Source organism: Galleria mellonella, unplaced genomic scaffold (assembly GCF_026898425.1).
Source record: "Galleria mellonella isolate WM207_F2 unplaced genomic scaffold, CSIRO_AGI_GalMel_v1 utg172, whole genome shotgun sequence".
NCBI lineage: Eukaryota > Metazoa > Arthropoda > Insecta > Lepidoptera > Pyralidae > Galleria > Galleria mellonella.
Window position 1 is genome coordinate 4,790,818 of NW_026442015.1, and position 25,482 is coordinate 4,816,299.

Consider the following 25,482-nt stretch of genomic DNA (forward strand, 5'->3'; position numbering starts at 1 on the left):
CACATATATGACATATACTATATTATACACGATATTGAGAATAATTCAAGTACTTACTGCTCGGATAAAGTAAAAAAGTGAGCGTGTACGTTTTTTTTGAAAGACTGTTTAGTTGGTAGTCTCTTAATGGCATCAGGAAGCGCGTTCCAGAGTCGTGAAGAATGTAGGAGAAAAGAATTATATGGGTGAAAATGGAATGGTAATTCCGCTTGTGTTATCGATATAAGCTAGAGGGCTACTCATATTAGTGAAGGACGATAGGTGAAGATGAAAGCAGGCCAGTTGGTGACGAAATCAAAGGGAAATAACCACGATGGTTTCCAGGAGGAACCGTGTGGAGGTTTGATTAGATATATTTCTAGCAGCTGGGCTTTTAGACCCTAGGGGATAAGGGATTGTTAGATTACTAACAATCCCTTTCCCTCCTCTATTTTGGGTTTACATTTAGATATTTAGTTTATTTTTTAATAAGTACACCTAGCATTAAGTATTACAAGCCATAACAATACTCTTTTATGGGCCATCATATATGTTCGCTTATAAACTCATAAATATTTATGACACACGGTACACGAACAAGCATCTGCTGTGTGCATATTGATTTTATGTATCACTGTGAACATGTGTCTTTAAGTGTGATAAGAATTATTTTCTACTAGCTTATTGCCCGCTGCTCCGTGCCCGTGGATTTTAGGAGTAGGGAAACCAATAGACTACTCCTAGATAACGTGACAAGGTAAAACAAACATCAGATGTTTTAGGAATCTAACTGTGGAACTGCATCCAATTCGGTGCAACTTATTTCGACGTGACCGCTGAATAAACATACAGACAGACGGAAAAAAATTATGTTTTGGATTGTATTGCTTTTAATAAACTTTATATCTTTTTTTAATATCTGCCATGTACAGATGTCACATAGAGACAATTTTGACATATTAAGTAAATATAGATTAGGTATTTTTTTATGTTACTTTGAATGGCAAACTAACCATGGACATAATAGAATCTGTTATGCGTTTTTTAGAATTGTGATATTTTTTAATGGAATGGTAATGCCATCTACGCATTTTGGTATACGCTGACAGGGAACCAGTGAAGGGAAGATTTGAAGAATGCAGGTCTATTAGCCCATTGGGATGAACTCATAAAAAATTAACTACTATAAGAGATGAGGCATCGCGTGGAGAAGTAAATATACCGGTCACGTGAACGAAGTCGCGGGTAAAATTTAATTAATAGTCAGAATGAGAGTTACCTGTTCTAATACTAAATCATTGGATGGGGCCTCGTGGACCCTGTACAGCCATAAATATAATATGTTAACACTGTCATCACCGGATCCTTGTTGGAAAGGTCCAGTGAGTGTTATTAGGGTCTTAACCCTATCGTTGCGTGCTTGTAGCTGGTACTCTGAAATTGATAAAATAATTTTAATTAAAAAAAAATCAATATCATTAAAAAAATATCATAATTCATGAATGCTAAAAACAAAATTTTAATGATTCCTCTCTATCCTAAAATTGCCTGGAAGAGATCTCTGTTTAGCGATAAGACCGCCCGTTGTTGCCTCTATAACTTGCTTTTATGTAATTAAAGAGGTTAATTACATACAAACAATGCACATTTTTTTAATCAATTTAGGTACAAAAAAGAAACATTTATTTTTTTGCAAATAATTATTATTTATGCTTATTTTAACTAATTTATGCAAAAAAATCGAGAATGGCAATAATCTACCGTCCAACGTGACAGATACGGACTTAAAATATTTGAAAAATTATATTTTTATATTAACCGTGACCCATACGGAGCTGTAATATTTTGAGACATATAAAATTACAGTGACCGTGACGTTCCCGGAGCTGTACAATTCTATCAGTAAACGTTGCCTGTATATGTCACGAAGGCGTGCATTTAGCGGTTAATTATTCATTTTCTTTATGTATGGTACATATTCATATTCATTTTGTTGGTTTGGTCATTTGGAGAGGATGAATGAAAGAAGAATTACGAAAGAGATTTATTGAGCAAGAATGAATGGAGATGTCGGTAGGGGCCGCCTTAGACGGACGTATGTCGACCAAATAGGCGACGTGCTGAAGAAGGGCCAAATTAAAAGTACCCGTAACCGGCGAGCGTGTATGAAAAGATTGATGAATGTGAAAGAAGCGAAAGAGGTTTGTTTGAATCGAAGCATTTGGCATTCCATTGCTCTGCCTACCCTAATGGGAGACAGGCGTGACAGATATGTATGTATGTATGTATGTTTGTGTACATATTGTTAATCTTTATAATCTGCATTATTTTTTTAAGGAAACAATAAATAGTTTTTATTCATGCATTTTAAATCAGTTACTTTGATCCGAAAAACTAAGCAACTGGATCGATTAGGATAAGATTAATATGGGATGAATTTGTAACCATATCTTTTCAGATATAAAAAAATATTATATGAGCCGTTAACTGTCCACTGCTGAACATAGGCCTCCACCGTAGAGGGCGTTTTGGCAGCAGTTGCCACACTTGGCAGGCTTTGGTGACATTTTACGAGGAAATCGTTCCTCTTAAAATGTCACCAAAGCCTGGAGTATCGACTCCCCACGTCTTGACCATTAATTTCCCTTAGTTGCCTCATACGTCATCATTCTATGCCGGGTCTACATGGCTTTCTTTAGATATAATTATTGTATGTAAAAGTAAAATACCTTTGACCTCCCCGCCTTTGACAGCTGTATGTAGTACCACATCAGATCTCTCCATGTTCATAATGAGCGATATAGTAAGTAGACCCCAGCACGTAACCAGCACCGACAACTTTAGCATCCGAGCAAAGCGGTGTAACTGAAAATAATACAATTTAAAATTTTAATATATATATTTATTTATCAAAATAGTGAGTAGCAAGAGCTCCACCGACGAGAGTACAGCTCTTAAATAGGATAGATAGATAGATTTATTTATTAAACTCTTTAAATAAACATTTATACAGTATAGGGGTTTCAGAAAGTCTTCTATGTCGAGGTTGCATTGACGCTTAAGAAACGGCTCCCCAACATAAAGAAATCCTTGGAATAGTAAAATCGCTCCTAGAGGCCTGTGAAGATTCCAGGAAGCTTCTGTGCTTCTGAGCGTAGCTTGGCTGGCTGTACTAGTCACCTCTTAAACGTGTGCGGAAAAAAGATTCTAATTTACATCACAATGGAAAGTACAGTTGGCTGTAATAACAATTTATTATGACAGTCTTTTTTTTATACAAAAAAAATGTCAGTCAATTAATGACCTTCTTGTGCCTACTGCTATTCGGTCTAGTTGAAGGAATGATAGAAAGTATAGGCAAAGGCACTAATTGCTTTTATGGTGAACATAACATTCGATTTTATTATAGGATTTTTATTTCTTTATTGACTACATCATCCTGAGCGAATACAGATACAACATGTTCAATGAATACAACCAGGCGAAATGTGAATGTTCTGCTCTCCCAACTGTGGAGAGTGCATTATGCAGACTCGCTAAGTTTTTTTTTCTTTTTTATGCAACTTACAATGACAAACAAGCTGACGACCCACCTGATGGAAAGTGGTAACTGTCACCTATAGACATGAACAGTACCGTGGACATAACAGAATATAATGTTGCACCCATGTTACTCCCCATGCGTTGCCATTCCTGAGTCTTATTCCGCTGTACCCTGTAAATTCACTGCCATATCCCACCCTTCAAATCGAAACACAGCTATGCAAACACAACTGCTTCTCGGTGGAAACACAAATGGGATAGAAATGTCCAAGCAAACAATTTTTGTACAAAGTCTCCCTCTGGTAAGTGCTTTTTTACGTCACATTTGAAGGATCTGAGGTTATAGGACGAAGAGCCACATTGTTACGGTTCAGTTCACGTAAGAGTTTGTAAACTTATTTGTACACGAGGATAGGCGATCTACCGTAAATGGATGTAGTTGTTAGCTCGTTCTCGTGGAGTTCGATGTCAGAAAGAAGAAAGTGGAATAAGGAATGAACAACTTGAAATGCCAAAACATACTAAACCACAAGATGAAAAGTAATGATCATTGATACACTGTAAATTAACATCTACCCACATTTAAAAATATATGCAACATATGTGACCATACCCGACCATTATACTATAGAAGGGAAGAAAAATATACCCTATCATGTCGATCTCCCCGTGATCCCTCTGGACACCATTGTGCTGAATTCTAGGTGTATTCATCACGATGGGCGAACTTTTCTTTCTCACTTATTATCCCTTGCTGGTGAATCGCCAGTGTATACCGTTTTTTTTTTGATGGGTAAAAATGGAATGGTAACACCGCCTGCGCTAACGAGATACGCTGGCGGAGCACCAGTGAAGTGTGATAGATGAGAATGAAAACAGGTCAGTTAGCCTATCATGATGAATTCATCATGATGTCTCCATCGCTAACAATCCCTTTCCCCCCAGCGTATACCGTTAGCCTAGGCGGAGTTACCATTCCATTATCATCCATAAAAAAAGAAAACAATTAAAACCATTGTACTGTAAGTCATGAAATCTTTTTGCGCCTTTTAAGCGACTTCCACAAGAAGAACGTTGACTATTAGTTTAATTTATATGTGACAATTTTGTAATTTTTCTTTGCGGAGGAAAAAATGCTTGTTACGAAATAAAATCCTTAGTGTTCTAAATCAAGTAGACCAGAGCACTAAGATTTGAGAAATGCAGTCGGCTAATACAATGACAAATTGACAGCACCTACCTGTGTTTTTCTTGGAGATTTTATTTCTTGTACTTCATCGATTTGTCCCGCTGTCATTAATCTGGAAAAGTTGTAATTTTAGTTACATTAAGATAATTTGACTATAAATATAATATATACACATATTGGGAGTAAAATTATGTACCTATCAATTGTCCTGGTATATACCATTTTACTTTGTTCTGCTCTAAAATGTAGGTAGACAGAGGGAGACTTTGTACAAAAGTCGATTGCACCTCTGTCCCATTCGTGTTTCAACCGTGAAGCAGTTGTGTTTGCATGGCTGTGTTTCGGTTTGAAGGGTGGGATATGGCGTGAATTTACTGGGTACAGAGGAATAACACCTGAGTCCTCAGGAATGGCAACGCATGGGGGGTATCATGGGCGAAACAGTATACCTGTTATGTCCATGGTACTGCTCGTGTCTATAGGCGATACCACTTTCCATCATAGTTCTATAAAAAAAAAAAAAAAAAAAAAAAAAAAAAAAAAAAAAAAAAAAAGGTAATCCGTGCATTGTCCTCAAACATAAGTTTGAGAGACATGGGTAATATGAATACCTATATATTAGTTTCCTCCGGACATTGATAACGGAAAAAAGGTCATCATCCATTTCGATATTGCCCATATCGGTCGAATATTTATTTGCGAATATGTTAAAAGTCTGTTATCCTATATTAATTTTTGAATATCAGACTTATAGCATATTCGTTATTGGACCACTATATACCAAGATATTGTAACTAAAGTATATAATTGCTAATTCTTCAAATATTAGGGGTGCCAAGTGCTAATATTAGAAAGAAAGCAAAACTATTTATACCATAAAAAGATACCTTATTCTTCTTTATAAGTGCGCATATGCATACCATGTTTGTAATAGTAAATTTTTTAATATTATGATGGTGTTACTTTTTTTTTTACTGTCTTGAACTATCCACTTTTTGTGTAATTATACTACTTATTTAATATATATAAAATATTGAGAGAAATCACTGCAATCCTTTGAACTAGTGGACTTCAGTCCAACAACACTCAACATTTTTTTCGACAAAAACACTGACTTCAATTGCTAACGAGAAACATAAGACCAAATCATGTAGTTTGCAAAAAATGCTATCAAAATCGGTAAAAATATTGAGTGACATACATATACAAAAAATATCTGTAAATTTTAGAATCCCTTAGTTGTATAAAAAATTGAAAATATTGAGATATTCCACTCTTTACTGATGTGATCTGTAACGATAGAGAACTTGACACTATGCATGCAATAGTCTCGAATCTAGTCGAGCTTTCTCGATCTAATTACATATAAGTAAAACCGGTAGTTATTACTTTAATATGTGGGCATTTAATTTCAATAATCATTGAAAAACATTACATTGACCGGAAATAATTGGGATAAGGGCATGAATATGCTGGATAAAATATTTTGCTTAAATTACAAAAAAAGATTCATAATTATTATGAGTTAATTTTTATTGCTTTTGCCAGCGATTATGTTCGCGTAGATTCTAAAAGTAGATGTCAAAACATTCACAAGATTTTAAGTACGTTCTTCGACAATACTAACAATTGTAAAAATGGCATTGTCTTTCGTGCAATACCTTTTGCGTGATACTGATACTGGAATGAATATACAGACAGACTGACGGATAGATAAAAAATAATAAAAGGAATATTGCTTTGGCTGCTATTGCTCTTATAGAAATTTTCATGTCAATTTTTTTTTTAATATTTGTGTTCTTATCTTTGCCACAGAGCAGTAGATTGCAGTGGTATCTCTGAAACTTTACAATACGAGTATAGCATACCCACTATCGCCATTTTCTTTGTTCAGGTCACTTGCCTCCTCAACATCTCCCACTTCTGTTTTCCTGTTAATACTGTTATCATCTTCGTCCGTGACTTCCAATGTATCCAATTTACCTGTAAAATTATTGACTGTTTTATTTTCTTTTGTATTAATTTTTTTATCAGCTATATATCTTAAGGAAACTAGACTTAAAGTGCAGCCTGGATGATCATTAAAATGTTTCTAGAAACAATATTAACAATTGACATTAGTGACTACGTGAGTTTATAGTTTCATCTAGGTAAAGTCCATATTTTGATCCTAAGAAACTCTCAAATCAATACAAACAGACATGAATACAGGTATTTGTTCTGTGCGAAGATTGAAACCACGACCATCGAAAGGTGAAGCGGCGTTTTGAATCATTATACTACAAAGGACGTCTTATATTTCTTTTCTTTTGTTTTGCTCTTTTAAGGGCAAAGCAATAAACTGAGTTGTGACCATTTTGTGTTACTATGGCACAGGCATGAAGGAAAAGAAGGAAAGGAAATTGTTAGTTTATATATTTTGTTTTGTGCTTCTTTATTTTCATTCTTTTATCTCTTTTACTGTGTATTATGTGTATGTTTTTTTATTGTAATTTGTGTACTGTAAGTAATGTAAATAAATTATCTATCTATCTATTTTCTTAATAAGAGGGAAACTTGGCATAAAAGACCTCTGTTCTGCTTGTTTCTGCTTTAAACCGACAGTGTTTGCAAGGATGGGTTTAAGCATAAGAATAAAGACTAGGATTGTTTATTCAACTACCTTGTAAATACATATATATGGTATATAAGATCGTGTTCCACAAAAATGCGGCTTAAATTTTTTTTATGCAACTTAGAATGATAAACAAGCTAACGGTCCACCTGATGGAAAGTGGTAACCGTCGCCTATAGACATGAGCAGTACCATGGACATAACAAAGTATACTGTTTTGCCAATGATACTCCCTATTCGTTGTCATACCTGAGGACTCAGGTGTTATTCCTCTGTACCCTGTAAATTCACTGTAATTGTGGCAAAACCAATCATTTTGGTTTAAAAACTAAACTACTCTTCCGATTTCTATGAGGCTTATCTGTAAGTATATCCTTGCAGATAAAAAAAAAAGAATTTTTCATATCGTTCGACAACTTACGAAGTTATGATTTAACAAATACAAAAAAATACAATCGATTTGAGGATCTCTTTATTTTTGAAATGGATTGAAAAAAATAAGGTTAGAATTTTTAGTACCACATAAACCTTTCGGGCTTGTGTATGGTCCTTTACATTTAATTTTCAAGTAATAAGTATTAAGTAATTTAAATTTATTTATATCATTACTGCACAATAAAAAAATTGTACAAACGACAAGCATAGACAGATACTCTATTGTTTTTCTAAAACATTACATTAGTAAACTTATTATAAATACAAACAATTATAGGGAAAGATTGCACCGAGAAAACAATGGGTGGCCGTATCGTTAAGAATTCCAGACAATCTTTGGATGGAGAAACGTAATGATTTATTTTTATAGTTTGGGTTCGAAGAGTGGGATATAAAAAAAATAAGTGTCATGCAATAGCACCAGTTGCTTGGTCTACAATCTAGGATACCCAATGTTATGAGGAACATCTAGGGGCCTCAACTAGAACACCCATAAAATGCAGTGAAATACAAGGTGCAAAGGCATAACAGCGTAGTTCTCAGAAACGGCAATCCATGATATCAAATTGTGTTCAGTTATGTCCATGGTGCTGCTATTGTCTGTAGGTAACGAATTTCACTTTCTATCCGCTGGACTATCAGCTTCTTTGCCATTCTGTTTCATAATATACAAATGATTTTTTTGTTATTAAAGATGGACGGCCTACATATAAAATTGGATACGACATACTAGATGGCGCTAGAATCGAGCTAGTAGTTTTTGTTGATTATTTCGTAATTAAAGATAATTGGAAGATAAATTTCTAGATCGGCGAGCGGTTTTATTTATTTTTTTACCGATATAGTAATAATTTATTATAATTTTTCTCTTTATTCTCTTGTATTGTGCAACTTTGTAAAAAAACGTACTAGAAAGTAACATTGCGATTGTGTGGGTTATAATTAAATCAGAACTGCGTATTGTCTGTCACTTTACATTCATATATAATAATAAAAATCGCTTGTCAATTTAGAAATTTTGCTTACTAAAATACGTTTAGTATGATTATATATTTTATCGTCTAGTATATATAATACTAAGTCTGTTTAAGACTAGTTGTTCTTTATACCAATATATATATATATATATATATATATATATATATATATATATATATATATATATATATATATATACTAAAACATACAGTAACAACAAAAAGGTAATAAAAAAATGTCTTCAGTCAACCTAACACATGATGACGACAGAAATTTAAATAAATATTTACATAAATATACAGTGGTATAAAAAAAATGTCTCACCATGATGTCGCTCGTAGAGGTCTTTGAAGGGCGCGAACAATGGGTCATACTTGATTTCATCAGGCAGATCCACCCACACCTCCAAACTGCCAGGAGTCAGGTCTCTGCTGGACACCATAGAGTATACACTATTCCTGTCATTTTTCTTCTTCCCCAGTACGCGTATACGATTGCGTAGTCTCTCCATTTTAATTAAGTGTCATAACTTGTTCATTTTTATTGAATTTCTAACGGGTTTGCTTTATTTTACGGGTATGCTTATTTTTTTTATTAATGTAGTCTAATTTACAGTTTAAATTTAGTAAGTGAAGCCAACGCCATCTATATTTTTATGTGAGATCTAGATTGAAAAAGATGCAATTTAAAATTTTATATAACGATAAAACTATTGTAAGCGGTTATTCAAGACAAAGGCACTGTGTGAGTTTTTTTTTATATCGATCTAGAGAAGAAAATAGAAAGATTGCTCTCAGCAATAAGACCGCCTTACTGTACTTATACAATTGTATCGTTGTGTTTGTAAATTGCCTTGCTTATTTCCTATATTGTATAATGCAAATAAAGTATACTCATTCATTCATTCATTCAAAATAGTCAATATAGACAATACAGTAATGGTATTAGTAGTTTTCTTCAAATAAATTCTAAACGATATATATATATATATATATTTTAAAACTAGAGGCTCCCCGGCTTCGCATGGGTAAATAGGTAGAATTAACGGTCGAGGGATGGGCGGCAGCGTCCCTCTTAAAACATCACCAAAAGTCCAACTGCGGATGCCAACTCGCCTGTCAAGCGGGTTAAATAATTTTTTATTGTAATAATTTATATTTGTTTGGCTGTTTATTTGTTTTCACCGTGCTGTGTAAGCATATTTTTGAAGAGTTAGTTTGTATAAAATATTATTGTACTGTATAAATTAATATAAAACTGTTAATTCTCTGTGTATGTGTGTATAATGTGTACCTATTACAATAAAATAAAAATATATATATATATAACCATTTACAGAAAACAATAGTAATTTCATAATATACATACCACGATGGCAACAATAAAATTGAACAACTTCACGTGTTACCATAGTGAATTGTAATAAGGAAAAAGGCTATGAGTAAACATACATACATAGGTTGATAAATAATTCATTATATTGCGCGTTGATAGTAACCAAGCACATCTAGTAGTATTTTGAACCGACATAAAAAAAATTATGAGGCACATAATTGGCTGAATTTTTTATGTACACCATGTGATCTTTTTCAATTTTCAACTGATTCTTGTGATTCTTTTTAACATATAATCTTTTTAATGAAACCGTAAATGAGTGCAAGTGTGCTTATATAGGTGTTGCATTCTGTTGATTATGTAACACTAGTTTACAGCCGCGACTTCGTTTTCGTGATCGGATTATGTTTAATGAATATGTTTACCCGTTTTCTAAAAGGCTTTGTTGTCGTATAGAAAAGTATCAATTTCCTGTAACTATAACTAACTAGGTTACGGTAACATCGTTTACAATAAGACGGGCCGTATGTTTGTTTGCCATCAAATACTACTACTACTTTTTACACTAAATAAAAAAAAAAAAACTATAGGACCATCAATTAGAACATGACTGCTGGTAACCCTTAATAGCGACTTTTTTATATAGGCAACCCTACGTTACAGTATATATAAATGAATAAACTTCCGTTTGGTGTAAATCATATCAAAAAGCATGATGAGTTAACAAAATTAACAAAATTTTCATTTATTTTCAACTTTTCTTTTTACGTCACGAAAAATGCATAATTCAGACCTTAGATTATAAAGTATATAGATAGATAGCTACTCTTTAATGTTTCCTCCAAAAGATTACAATAGTAAACTTATTATAAATATAAACAAGTATAATATATAGTACGTTATATCAAGTTTATAAAGCAAACCCCACATGTCGGGGGGAAAGGGATTGTTAGTAATGGAGACTGAGAATCTCATTGCTAGTAATATACCCAACCAGGTTGACCTCCTCGCGGTACCCCCTGGAAACTATCATGGTTAATTCCTGATGAATTCACCATGATGAGCTAACTGGCCTGTTTTCATTCTCATCTATCACCCTTCACTGGTGCTCCGCCAGCGTATCCCGTTAGCGCAGGCGGGATTACCATACCATTTTCACCCATAAAAAAAAACCCAAATGTCTTAAGGAATCGTGTAGGTACTGTCGGACTCCTACCAGCTAAACAACCTGACTATATCCGAAACATCTCAGAACGAAAGTGTTGTAAGGACCGTCTGTATTTCACCTCGACATTGACATGAGCATTTTACAACTATGCGCCATTTTGTGGAAGTCCATATCATTGACGCAAATAATATAATACTTCATATCTGCCTTTAACTGCCCACTGCTAAACATAAGCCTCCCCTTGAGGGGTTTTGCTAACAGTTGCCACGATTGGCAACCACGGTTTTTTTTAATGGGTGGTAATGAAATAACCCCGCACGCGCTAACGGTATACGCTGACGGGGAACCAATGAGGAATGACAGATAGGTGATAATGATAAGGCAGGTCACTTAGCCCATCGTGATGAATAGACATAGAATTTAACACGATGGTTTCCAGGGGGGACCACGTGGAGGTCAAACTGACAAGGTGTATTGCTAGCGATGGGACTGATAGTCTGCATTACTAACAATCCCTTCCCCCCTTGGCAATCGCGGTTAGGCTTTAGAGACATTTTAAGAGGGATGCTTGTGCTCATCCCTCGCTATCCCATAGTTCACCTCTTAGGACATCCACGGGAAAGGAAGGGTGGCCTATTTTATGTTGATACCACACGGCCAGCAAATATAATACTTAGTCGATTAAAATTATTTTGTTTAATTCCGCTACCATTAGTATGCATGACAGACAATATTTGAGGTCTGATTACTATCTTTATTAGTAGAAGTTCTACGACCTTCCATATAAGTTATCAATCTTCGACCGTCATTCAGTCCACGCATATGTTGCGACACGTGTTTCACCTTTAAACGAGACATCTTCAGGCAAATTAATAAATCGATACTCGGAGCCTAGTGTTAACCATTCGGCGCCCAAACTGCAAATGACTCATTGTCATCGACATGAGTCATTCGCAGTTTGACCAGTCAAGGGAATTCTCTATCTAGGTGCACAGGAAATATGCTTTGCGACTAACAGGGAGCAGGCAACTAATGCATTGTATAATATTTTCTCTATCTTTCATTTAAACAAAGTTTAATCAAAGAGATACGTGCGGAATTTATCGATGAGATCTTAGGCTATACCTCTGTGTTTACCTCTATTATTAGTCACAACGGCTCAATCGGTCATACAATTTATTATAAGTACATACAGAACTTGGGATGGAGAATTATCTTATGTCCAATAGGTTAATTTTTATTCCGTCAATCAATATATTACATCGGGTACGCGGACGAAGTCACGGGTGTTGGACTAGTTAAAATATAATCGAGTCCTATATTTGACTGTGCCCTTGACATTTGCTTTGACATCGATCAAGGAAAATCAATGAAATTTAAACTATTAAACCTCTCTTCAGTTTTAAAAAAATTTTTAGATTTCGCTTTGCTTCAAGGAATATTACAAAATTAGTTAATATGTGAATTCTACCGAATTTATCATGGAGTGTTCAGAATTGTTCGTTAGTCTCATTTTATAATTTAACCGTGCGTTTTTAACTTTCTTCCACGCACAACCATTCTTTGGAATCAACTTCCAGAACAGTTTCCGAACCAATACGACAACATAACCTTCAAGAGTATATTCTATACCTGCAATGCCGCTGGTGTTGTGGGATTTCCTACCATTGAGCCGCATGCTCGTCTGTAAAAAAAAAAAATGTGTCTCATTTTATAATTTAATTAATATGAACAGTTTTCCCTAAATAAGTCTGCCATTGTATATTAAATATTTTTAATGTGTCCAATGTAAATTATGTATAATAAAGATTCTACAACGCAATACAATGATTATACCATCAACAAATACCAAACAAATCCTTAGTATTTATATTAAAAAAGTGTGTTACATCTTAATACCTTAACAAAATTAATCACTATGAAAGCGTGAGATATAGTGAGATCAAAGGGAAGTGTGGACTAAATGACGATATGGTGATAAAGATCGAAGAGGGAATGTTGCATTGGTTAAACCATTTTGAGAGGATGGACGAAAGAAGAATTACGATAGAGATTTATTTTATTTATTTATTCTGAATTAGGCACACCAACAGTATACATATTATACATAAATTAAAAAAACATTTCTTATGTAGTATGCTGATATGCATACCTATGAATGCAGATGTGTATATAAATGTCATAATATAATTAATTTATTGAGCATGAATGCAGATGTCGGTAGAGGCCGCCCTATTATGGACGTATAAGTATATCGACTAAATAAGCGACGTGCTGAAAAAGGGCCAAATTAAAAGTACCCGTAACTGGCGAGGGTGTATGAATACATTGATGCATGTGGAAGAAGCGAAAGAGGTCTTGTTTGAATCGGATTGTTTCTGCTTATCCCAATGGGAGATAGGCGTGACGGATATGTATGTATGAAATTTGGTATTCACATACTATATGAATAAAGGATAAAGAAAGATATAGGTAACATTTTATTTCGATCAGTGAACATATCCCAATCATGCAGACGAAGTCACGGGTAAAACCTAGTTCATAAGTATCCTATGGTCCAGGCATAGAATAAGCCTTGCCGTCGGAGATGTGGTGAATGCGAAAGCGAACCCATGTCTCCAACATATCGTCTGGTTTTTGGTGGGCACACCCCCACCTTACGGGGGGATTCCTACAGTACCCATTCACTTCCCACAAGGTGTATGGGTCACAAGTATGGGTCTGCATAAAGCATTTTCCAGACGTTAAAAAAATGCATAGAATAAGCCACCCCTTCCTTTCCTGTGGGTGTCGTAAGGGGCGACTAAGGGAGGGCGAGGGATGGACAGCAGCATACCTCTTAAAACATTACTAAAAGACTTGGCAGGCGGATTAGCAACTGCGGTTGCTAATCCGCCTGCCAAGCGTGGAAACTACTGATAAAACTTGACAAGACTTATGGGAAAGATTAATTGTTATAAATTAATGTTACTTTTAAATATTTTTATTATTATTACTACACAGAAAAACTGGATATTTTCTCAAATTTAAAATAGAATATAAGAAATTTTTAATAGGTATGACATAATTAAATAAAATTAAACTCGTAATTTCTTAAATTATGAATAAATTATCTATATATGTTATATCAATATTTGGACAAGTGGTTCTAAAAGTTAATAATATTATTTTTCACATATTAAAACTGCTTACGTGTTCATAGTTTGTCGGATACAAGTATCCAGGGAAACAAGTCTCTGACACAAACAATAATGTTGATCCATAAATGATTCATGTTATTTCAAGCGACGCTTGTCTTGTAAACAGAAATTTTGTAGTAATTGTTCCTACGTGAAAATGTTGGTACGGTAAAGTACATAGAGATACATAGATGTAAATAGATGTCGCATTTCGACAATATCTTATACTGAGTGCTAATTTTTACCCCTAAACTATATTGTACAACCTAGAGCGCCTAATATTTTTTCGTGATAGATAAACATCTATGTATTAAGTCAAAAAAATATGTATATACGTTTATCAATATATATATATATCAAAGGGAGACTGTACAAAAGTCGTAGATTGCTTGGGCACCTCTGTCCCATTCGTGTTTCTATAGTGATTTTATTAATATATACAGTATGGTAAATATGATTTTTAAATTATAAATTTCAACTTTAATTATAACCGACTTCCAAAAAGAGGAGATTTTCAATTCGTATGAATTGTTTTTATTTTTTTTATACCACATGTTTACCTCCCAATAGGGGGAGCCCTATTTTCAGCTGTGTACAGATAACGGCTGTTATGACGATGATGATGATGATTTTTTTTATACAACTTAGAATGGCAAACAAGCTGACGGCCCACCTGATGAAAAGTGGTAACCGTCGCCTATAGACATGAGCAGTACCATGAACATAACAGAGTATACTGTTTTGCCCACGATACCCCCCATGCGTTGCCATTCCTGAGGACTCGGGTGTTATTCCTCTGTACCCTGTAAATTATGCCATATCCCTTCCTTCAAACCGAAACACAGCCATGCAAACACAACTGCTTCACGGTAGAAACACGAATGGAATAGAGGTAAGTACCCAAGCAATCGACTTTTGTACAAAGTCTCCCTCTGGTAAACGATGATTGCATAACGACATATTTTTAATTTTTTTCACTTCGACTTCAAAATTGAGGATACTATGTTTTTGCCTGCAATATATACTAAGTTTTTGTCTGCAATATATACTAATATATTAAGGAGGGGAAGAGGGAGACCGAGACATAGTTACATTAGGCAGATGAAGGAAGGAGTTGGTGTCGTGTCGTATCAAGAGGTGAAGAGACTCGCTGAAAATCGTAGTGAGTGGCAAGAGCTCCACCGACAAGAGCGTTGCCTCTTAAATAGGATTGATAGATTAATCGAAACTGTTTGATTGTTGATTTGTTTGAATGATTTTTTTATTTGGAATTTGATAACTCATTTTTAGAGGAAGGTTGTAAAAAGCTATTTAATATTTAATTCAATTATAAATCACGGGCGAAGGCGTAGGATGCAACTAGTATAATTTACACACATCTTTTTAAATTGAGAAACTATTTTAGAATTATTTTTACCAAATAATATTTATTCTCGTCTCGGTGCAACATTAACTTTGTTACGAATAAAGTAAAATTTTTTGCGGAGTTAAACTTTATATATTTTTTTTCATTCTATTAATTTTTTTTAATTAAATATTTAAAGTCAAAATAAAAATAATTAAAATGTATCAAGACAATAATATTATATGTACTTTAGATTTAGTCAGTTTTCTTTCATATACAACATCAACTTCTGGTACGTTGCTCGAGAACTTGGCGACGTATTCGATATTAGGGTTGTCACCTGCTTACTATTTACTAATGTGGTTTGGTTTTAAATAATTCAAAACCACAATTACATGTACTGAATAATGAAAAAAAATTTTAAAATACAAAATTTAGACTAATTTATTATTAATTACTGTATTAAAAAAAAACTCTTTTTTTTATTTATTATTAAAGTTTGAGTTAGATTTTTTAGTATATACCAAGTTATTATATTTTTTAATTAGTTATTAAAATTTTTTAATGTGTGTATTCTATAATTTAGTTAGTTTAATTAAAACAAAAGGTTTTTATTCGTTTTTTTTTTTTTTCTATAGTACTATATACCATAGGTACTGCCTACCAACAGCTTTTCGTCTAATACAATTGCATTAATTTAAGCGTTTAATTTTAAGTAAACAAGCAACATAAGCATATAGGGGTGAATGAACTTGCAACTGGTGTGAACCGCTTCGAACCGGTTCAGCGATTACGTCATAGCGAGAAGTTTCTAGAAACGCAGAGAGAGTTCGCCGCGCAGTTTTTGCAACAAGAATAATACTTTGTCTGTAGACAAGTAAACAAACAAAGGACACCATATCTAAAATTGCATCAGCATTGGTTAAGTAAAATAAGAGATCATTGAAAATGTAAAAAATCTAAGGAAGCGAAATATTATATCAATATTTTTCCTTATTTTTTTAATAAGTGAAAATGGAAACCCGGTATATGTTGACACTGACTGACCAATTAGAAATGAGAGATAAGGATAAAAGCATCATTCATCATCGTTCATTCCTTGGTAGACCCCCTGTCTACCATGAAATAAAATTCTGAATTATCGAATACAATTTTGTGTTCTTGTTCACACCGAAATTGGCTCAGTAAATTATTTAGTATTTTTAATATTTTTAAACGGTATGTATCATGTACATTTAACATCAAATATGTGTTTCGTTCGACTTTGAAGTTTTGAAAAACATTTCATGCTAGGACCTCTAAACCAGTTGGGTCATCACAACTAAATTAATTAATATACAATAAAAAAAAAAAACAAGAATTAACCACGGTGGTTTCTAGGGGGAACCGCGTGGAAGTTGACGTGATAAAGTTGACCTTATAATAGTAATAAGATAGGATAGAAAATATAAAAGTGCCCCCTAACGGTAAAGATGTCTCCCTCTTATTCATTAAAACATCAAACATCTTATAAACGTATTATAAATATTGAACTGTTTTGTCCCTTTCTGTTGTGTTAAATTCCTAATTTGAAAGAAAGTAACAAAACAGTGTAATAGTAAAATTAGGTTTTGTAGACATATCAGACAAAAGCCTGTATGTATGTATAGGCAATACTTATATTACTATAGAAAAAAAAACTTATGGTTTTTACTAATAAAATGGGTCCAAGACAAAAGAAATTACAGATGTAGTGTGTAGATAAATATATATGTAAAATATATACATATTTTGTAATGTATATTTTTAACCAGCCAAGGTCAAAAGCCGCCAGATTCCAATGGCAGATAGAAAGCAGGAATAATCCCAAGTTTTCCGAAATAGATTGTACAGACAGATGGCTTTTCTGCTATTTCTGTCTACAATTAATTGGTCTATAACGCCATATAGTGTTCAGTCCACCTTTTACTATCTAGAAGTATTATAAATCAAAAAATAAATAAATTATATTTTCTCAAACATGCTTGGAAATATGAGCATTATTTTGACAATCTTCTTAGAGATAAATCAAAATTGCCGTACTGGTCAGATTTGCGGGCAGTGGCCGGCAAAAGTTGTATGATAATCCATATCTGTCGTGTTTTGCGGCCAGATAAATACTATGTAAACTCATATCTGTCCTGTAATTTAAAAATGGAATGACCTTTGACTTCGAAACATGGCTACCAAGGAGGTAACTAATACAAGGTTTTATTTAAATTTCGAACTGGCTTGCAAATAGAAAGCTGTTTATTGAAAAAAAAAACAAAGGTACATTATGGCGCGTGAAAAATTATTATTGTTCGTTATTCGTCATTGAACTTAAAAAATAAAATTGTGTTTTTGATTTCCGCGCATTGTTTGAGAAAAGTACTATACAAGCCTTGGCCACAACTAGGCATTGATGGACTCACGTATGTGTGCCTCGACTTCGCCTCGGCCCACATTTGCACGTTCGTTCATCAATGCCTCAGTTGCTGGCCGCTGCAGTAATGTACTATAACATTATAAATTGTCTATATAGTCCCGGTATAGAATAGGCCACCCCTTCCTTTCCCGTGGGTGTCGTAAGAGGCGACTAAGGGAACTTAATGGCAGAGGGAGAAGCACCTCTTAAAACATACTTAAAAGCCTAACTGCAGTTGCCAACCCGCCTGCCAAGCTTGGCAATTACTAGCAAAACTCCACTTATGGAGAAAGCTTATGTCCAGCAGTGGACAGTTAACGGCTGAAATGAAAATGTTGATGAAAATAATAAATGCGATCATTTGTAATGATTCATAGATCAATCGCGCAAAAACCACTGAACTGATTTGAATAAAATTTGATACATGTGTAGGTTATATCCTAATTTAGTACACTACTTTATTACACTTAAACGTACGGTGATAACAAGTAGTTTTTTTTTATGGGTCAAATTGGTATGGTAACCCCGCGTGCGCTAACGGGATACGCTGGCGGAGCACCAGTGAAGCGTGATAGATGAGAATTAAAGCAGGCCAGTTAGCCCATCATGATGAATTCATCAGGAATAAACCATGGTAGTTTTCAGGGGGAACCGCGAGAAGATCGACCTGGTTGGGTATATCGCTAGCAATGGGATTCTCAGTCTTCATTACTAACAATCCCTTTCCCCCCGATAACAAGTAGTTAATAACAATATTAGCAAAGGCGAACTTATCTCTAAAAGAGATTTCTTCCAGTCAACAGTCAACCTAACACAATAGCATAGGAAGTAGTGAGTGGGCAGTAGTAATGCTAAACAGAAACTATAAGAAATATTTACCGATTCATGCGAGCAAAGCCGTGGGATACAACTAGTAAATGAATAAATGTCTTGTTTTTAGATCTCAACTACAGCACACACAGACGTACATAGATATAGATGGCGCAATTACTGTGCTTACTTCATTGCACAAGGTTAGTCTTAATAAGTGTGATAAGGGCAAGGAATGACGGAATCCTTACTAATATTATAAATATGAAAGTGAGATTTGTTTGTCTGTTATCGTTTAACACGATCAATGAATCAATATAAAATGAGTTACGCATGTTTTTTTTTATAACACAAGGGGCAAACGAGCATGCGGCTCAACTGATGGTGAATGACTATCGCCACCTATGATTACCCGCAACACCAGCGACATTGCAGGTGTGCTGCCGGCCTTTTAAAAAGGAATATGCTCTTTTCATGAAGGTCATGATGTCGTATCGGTTCGGAAATATTGCTGCTGGATAGACCACTTTTTACCAAGGTCTGTGAAAATATTCTAGTCACGTGGAAGAAGTCGCGGGTAAAAGTTAGAAGTCGCGGGTAAAATTGCAGCAGTGATGGAGAAGTTGAAATGTAATAGATTATTTTAGTATGGTCATGTCGTGCATAGGAATAAAAACAATGTCATCAATTTGCGGTCCTTTTTTTTTTACAACACAGGGGGCAAACGAGCATGCGGCTCACCTGATGGTAAGTGACTACCGCCGCCCATGGTCACCCACAACACCTACGGCATTGCAGGTGTGCTGCCGGCCTTTTAAAAAGGAATATGCTCTTTTCTTGAAGGTTATGTTGTCGTATCGGTTCGGAAATACTGCTGCTGGAAGTTGATTCCAAAGAGTGGTTGTGCGTGGGAGAAAGTGCCTTGAAAAACGCACGGTGGAGAACCGCCACTCGTCCAGATGGTTGGGATGAAATTATATATATGTAAAAGGGAGACTGTACAAAAGTCGTTTGCTTGGGCACTTCTGTCCCATTCGTGTTTCTATCGTGATTAATACTTACAGTACGGTAAATATAATTTTTAAATTATAAATTTCAACTTTAATTATAACCGATTTAAAAAAAGAGGAGATTTTCAATTCGTCTGAATTGTTTTTTATTTTTTATCCCACATGTGTTATTATATATATATATATATATATATATATATATATATATATATATATATATATATATATATATATATATATATATATATATATATATATATATATATATATATATATATATATATATATATATATATATATATATAAAAGTATTAATTTTCATTATGAATGTTAAGCATAGGTAATATATAGCAATATCTTTGGCGTGAATTCACAGGGTACAGAGCAATAACACCTGAGTCCTCAGGAATGACAATGCATGGGGGGTATCATGGGCGAAACAGTATACTCTGATATGTCCATGGTACTGCTCATGTCTATAGGCGACGGTTACCACTTTACATCAGGTGGGCCGTCAGCTTGTTTGCGGAGGAAAAAATACGGAGGGGGGGGGGGAGAAGGAATCATTAGTAATGCAAACTACAAGTCCCATTGCTAGCAACATACTCTATCAGGTCAACGTCCACGTGGTCCTCCCTGGAAACCATCGTGCTGAATTCCACATGTATTCGTCACGGTTGGCTAACTGATCTGGGTTTCATCCTCAACTATCATCCCTTATTGGTGCCTCGCCAGTGTATGTGTACCCCCAGGTGGGGTACCTGCGCTAACGATATATCATTTCATTATCGTCTAATGAAAAAAAAAACAACTGAATTGAGAATTTCCTTCTTTTCAAGTCGGTTAAAAATCATACAAGAGAATTGATAACTAGCAATTATAAAATATTTATATACATATATAGAATATATAAAATATATCTTTTGGAATTAATAAAATAACAGTACATCATACTTTTTTTTTTATACAACTTAGAATGGCAAACAAGCTGACGGCCCACCTGATGGAAAGTGGTAACCGTCGCCTATAGACATGAGCAGTACCATGGACATAACAGAGCATACTGTTTCACCCATGATACCCCCATGCGTCGCCATTCCTGAGGACTCGGGTGTTATTCCTCTGTACCCAGTAAATTCACGCCATATCCCACCCTTCAAACAGAAACACAGCCATGCAAACACAACTGCTTCACGGTTGAAACACGAATGGGACAGAGGTACCCAAGCAATCGACTTTTGTACAAAGTCTCCCTCCGGTAATAATACTTCTTAAAATTGTGCTACTTAATTAATTTAAAATTCCACGTCGATGACTTATTGCGTGTAAATGTAAACATTTATAACAGATGTGTTTGTTATTTTAATAAGTGGATATTACAAGTATATGACTTATATATAATATGTATAAATTATATAAATATAAAGTACAAGTAAAATGGAATGGTAACCCCGCCTGCGCTATCGGCATACGCTGGCGGGGTACCATTGAGGGATGATAGATGAAGATGAAGCAGGCCAGTTGGCCTATTAACAAAAACCTTATTAAATATATTGTAAAAATTAAGCACTATTCTTACCAGGGGGACCCGCGTGCAGGTCGACCTGTTATGGTATATCGCTAGCAATGGCCTTGTGAGATCTCATTGGTAAGAATCCCTTTTCCCCAAGGCCTATATCCAGCAGTGGTAATGATGATATAAATAGTAAATTGTATCTATTAAAAATCCATAGGGCCAGGGGAAAGGAATTGTTATTAATGCAGACTGCCAGTCGTAATGCTAGCAATATATCCAGTCAGATCGACCTCTCTGTGGTCGCCTCTGAAAACCATCGTGCTGAATTCCAGGTGTATTTTTTTTATACAACTTAGAATGGCAAACAAGCTGACGACCCACCTGATAGAAAATGGTCTCTCCCAGTCAACCATAGGGAAGTGTCAGAATACTCGAATGCGGTACTACTAATTATTGATATACATACATACTAATTTTTTTTTTTATACATATACAAACGAATAAATATATCTAAATAACAAATATACTTACACATATATGACATATACTATATTATACACGAAATTGAGAATAATATAAAGTGTTTACTATATGTGTGTGACAAAGCGACTGTAGACATGTTTGATCATTCCAATTCACTTGAGCTAGTTTGCGATCACCGCTTGTTAGCTACCTGTTAATTCCACTAAACGCTTCATTGTGAACTGTCACGACAAACTAATTACCTACATCCCGTGTTTATTTGCCTATTATATATATATATATTTACTTCTATATATAGTTTTTGAGCCGATTTAAAAAAAGGGAAGTTCTATCTTTCAAGTGATGTAAATGGAATAATAATTTCTCTCTGAGAGAAGGGGATTGTTGGTCATGGAGATCTGTTAGTAATATAATCTATCAGATCGACCTCAACGCGTTCCACCCTAGAAATCGTCTTGGTTAATTGTGATGGAATTCATCACGATGGGCTAATTGAACTGTATTATCATCCTCACCTATCATCCTTTACTGGTGCTCTTCATCGTATAGCGATTGAGCAGACTGGGTTACCATTCCATTACCATCTATTAAAAAAAACACAACTGCTCTATTAGTATAAGCAGGTGAAACGTTTAGAGATGATATATGAGGGTGAAAACAGGTTTTTTTAATGGGTGAAAATGGCATGGTAACCCCGGCTGCGCTATAGGCATACGCTGGCGGGGCACCAGTAAAGGATGATAGGCGAAAATGACGCAGGTCAGTTAGCCCATCATGACACACTCACTAATGAATTAATCGCAATGGTTTCCAGGGGGAACCGCCAAGAGGTCGACCTGATAGAGTATATTGCTAGTAATAGGATTACTAATCCCCATTTCTAACAATCCCTTCCCCTCCCCCCGCCTTTGTTATCTTACTGACGCAGATAAAAATTATCTAGCTCATGTTGCGGTTCGAGATACGTCAAGCTTCCGGTGTCTGATAAGTCCTTGGCTGATGAGTAACAGATACGGTATGCATTGAATCTTCCATCTCAATCTTAACTGATAGGGGGAGAAGGGATTGTTAGTAATGCGGATTATCAGTTCCATTGCTAATAATATATCCTAACAGGTCGACCTCCCCGTGGTGTCCCCTGGAAACCATCGTGCTGAATTCCAAGTGTATTCATCACGATGGGCTAACTGACCTGCCTTTTCATCCTCACCTATCATCTATCACTGGTGCCCCGCCAGCGTATACCGTTAGCGCAGGCGGGTGTACCATTCCGTTATCATCCATTAAAAAAAAAATCTTAACTCATATCTGTTTATACTAATGAAGAGAGAAATGGTATAGTTGACTGGTAGAGAATGCTGTTAGCATTAAGTCCGCCATTTGTATTGTATTGTGAATTTACAGGGCACAGAGGAATAACACCTGAGTCCTCAGGAATGGCAACGCATAGGGGGTATCATGGGCGAAACAGTATACTCTGTTATGTCCATGGTACTGCTCATGTCTATAGGCGACGGTTACCACTTTCCATCAGGTGGGCCGTCAGCTTGTCTGCCATTCTAAGTTGTATAAAAAAAAATTCATTTAGTTAATAAAATTTTTTAAATAAATAAATAATATTGCAAAAAAACTGATAATTTTTATTTTTAAATCTTTGAATCCAGCCCTTTGACCCTTCGTTTAAAGGTGGACTTATTTTACAAAATCCTTTTAACTCGATAAAACAAAAAAAAACTTAGTGTTTTACAAAATGTGCTAGCAAATTTTTCATTTTCGCTTTATATTGCCGCTAGTTTAATTAGGCTAATATAATAGTAAAGTAAAAGTGGGGGAGGGGAGGTATTGTTATTAATACGAACTACTCATCCCATTGCTAAAAATCTCCACGTGGTCACCCTATAAAGCGTTGTACTGAATTCTAGGTGTATTCATCACGATGGGCTAACTGACCTGCCTTTTCATTCACACCTATCATCCCTCGCCGGTGCCTCGCCAACGTATAGATACCATTTCATTAAAAAAAAAAGCAATACTTATTTAATTTTTTGTTATTAAGGGATTTATTAAAAAAATAAATATCTGATGTTAAGCTACATTATTAGCGGGTAACACGAATAGTATTTTATTAAAAAAAATATCTATATATCCGAGTGAAGCTGGGGCGTGCTGCTAGTTTGCTAATGATATAATTCCTTGCAAGCTTGACATATTTAGAATGACCTTGGTAGCTTAACACACTAACTTTGCCTCGCAGATGGTTGTGGATTCGATTCCCTTAAATTGCAAATAATTTTTTGTTCAGTATGTACCTACCCCACTTATAGTAGAAAACTTTATTTGGAGTGAAGTGCGTGTAAAAATCGATCATAATAAAATTAAAAAACGTCATTAAAGCCCATAGATTGCAAAAAGTATCATCAAAATCGGTAGAATTATTAAACATTAAAAAAGTATTTGATTAATTTTTATATCGATTGAAAAATTATTTATATGATGTAGGTAGGTATATTTTATTATTACTTTTAGGTATCGACCTAAAAGTATAGAATTTGAAATCATAGTTAAAAATTCCAGAACAAAATGAAGATTGTTCAAAAAGATATGGAACGGTACTATTAGTATCTGTCTGTCCGTATGTCATAGACAGATATAAGTATAGTAGTTTCTAAACGGTATGATAAAATTTCAAATTTGGTTATTTTTAATGGAATATTTGCACAAAACTGAATAGCTGTTAAAGAGATTAAAATATTTGTGGCAAACAACAGTAGGTTAGTATGATACGTAGAGTACTTTTATGGCGGTAGGAATCGAAATGGGAATTGCTAAATGGTGAAACGAGTACAAAGTCGTCACGATAAAAGAAAACATTGAAAACAAAGTTTACGGTCAAGTTATCTATGGATATATTATTTTCTAACAACAAAAGAACCTATTATGGAACGTATCTAAAAAGTATGTTACAAAGTAACTCATACATTTCGGTTATCAATAATTTCCTCTGTACCCACAAAGTATTTATTTCATAACACAGAATCGAAGAAAATAATAAATTTAATTTTACCGGAATCCAAAACCGTAAACAAAGATTTCTCTTTTTATAATAAATAAAAACTCATTTCAAGTTTGAACACACTGGCACACAAGAACGCACTTTAAATAAAAAAAAAAATAATAAAAATGTCGGCACTGAAAATGGCGGGCGCGCGCGCGCGTTCACCACACCGGTTACATGCAAACTGAACTTATTTGTAAATACTGATGCTTTTTTGCTATTAAACAACGGCATTTCAAACTTTACCTACTTATTGTACATTGTTTGCGCTGAATTTTATTTCAGTTTAATATTTCCACTGACCTAGTGATTTGAATGTCCGTTCAGACCTTGAACTTTGATTAGAATCCAGCAAATTAATTATATAATAATGATAAATAAAGTATAACCAAATTATATTTTAGAATATACGGGGCTA

General features: G+C 34.6%; 1 protein-coding gene across 5 annotated transcripts in view; it reads right to left on the reverse strand.

Moving 5' to 3' along the window:
- The window catches only part of LOC113514209 (P protein-like), a 62,564-nt gene that overhangs the window by 16,943 nt on the left and 20,139 nt on the right, over positions 1 to 25,482 (reverse strand). Inside the window, exons 1-6 of one of the 5 annotated variants that reach the window (XM_052892983.1) lie at positions 25,074 to 25,236; positions 9,063 to 9,383; positions 6,580 to 6,694; positions 4,763 to 4,823; positions 2,709 to 2,844; positions 1,259 to 1,413 (exon numbers count right to left, since the gene is read on the reverse strand). In XM_052892983.1, the coding sequence (XP_052748943.1) occupies positions 1,259 to 1,413; positions 2,709 to 2,844; positions 4,763 to 4,823; positions 6,580 to 6,694; positions 9,063 to 9,249 (654 nt within the window). In that variant the 5' untranslated portion in view covers positions 9,250 to 9,383; positions 25,074 to 25,236. Of the gene's footprint in view, positions 1 to 1,258; positions 1,414 to 2,708; positions 2,845 to 4,762; positions 4,824 to 6,579; positions 6,695 to 9,062; positions 9,403 to 25,073; positions 25,237 to 25,482 lie in introns of those variants that run through there. The other 4 variants (XM_052892982.1, XM_052892981.1, XM_052892980.1 and 1 more) reach the window with 4 other exon arrangements.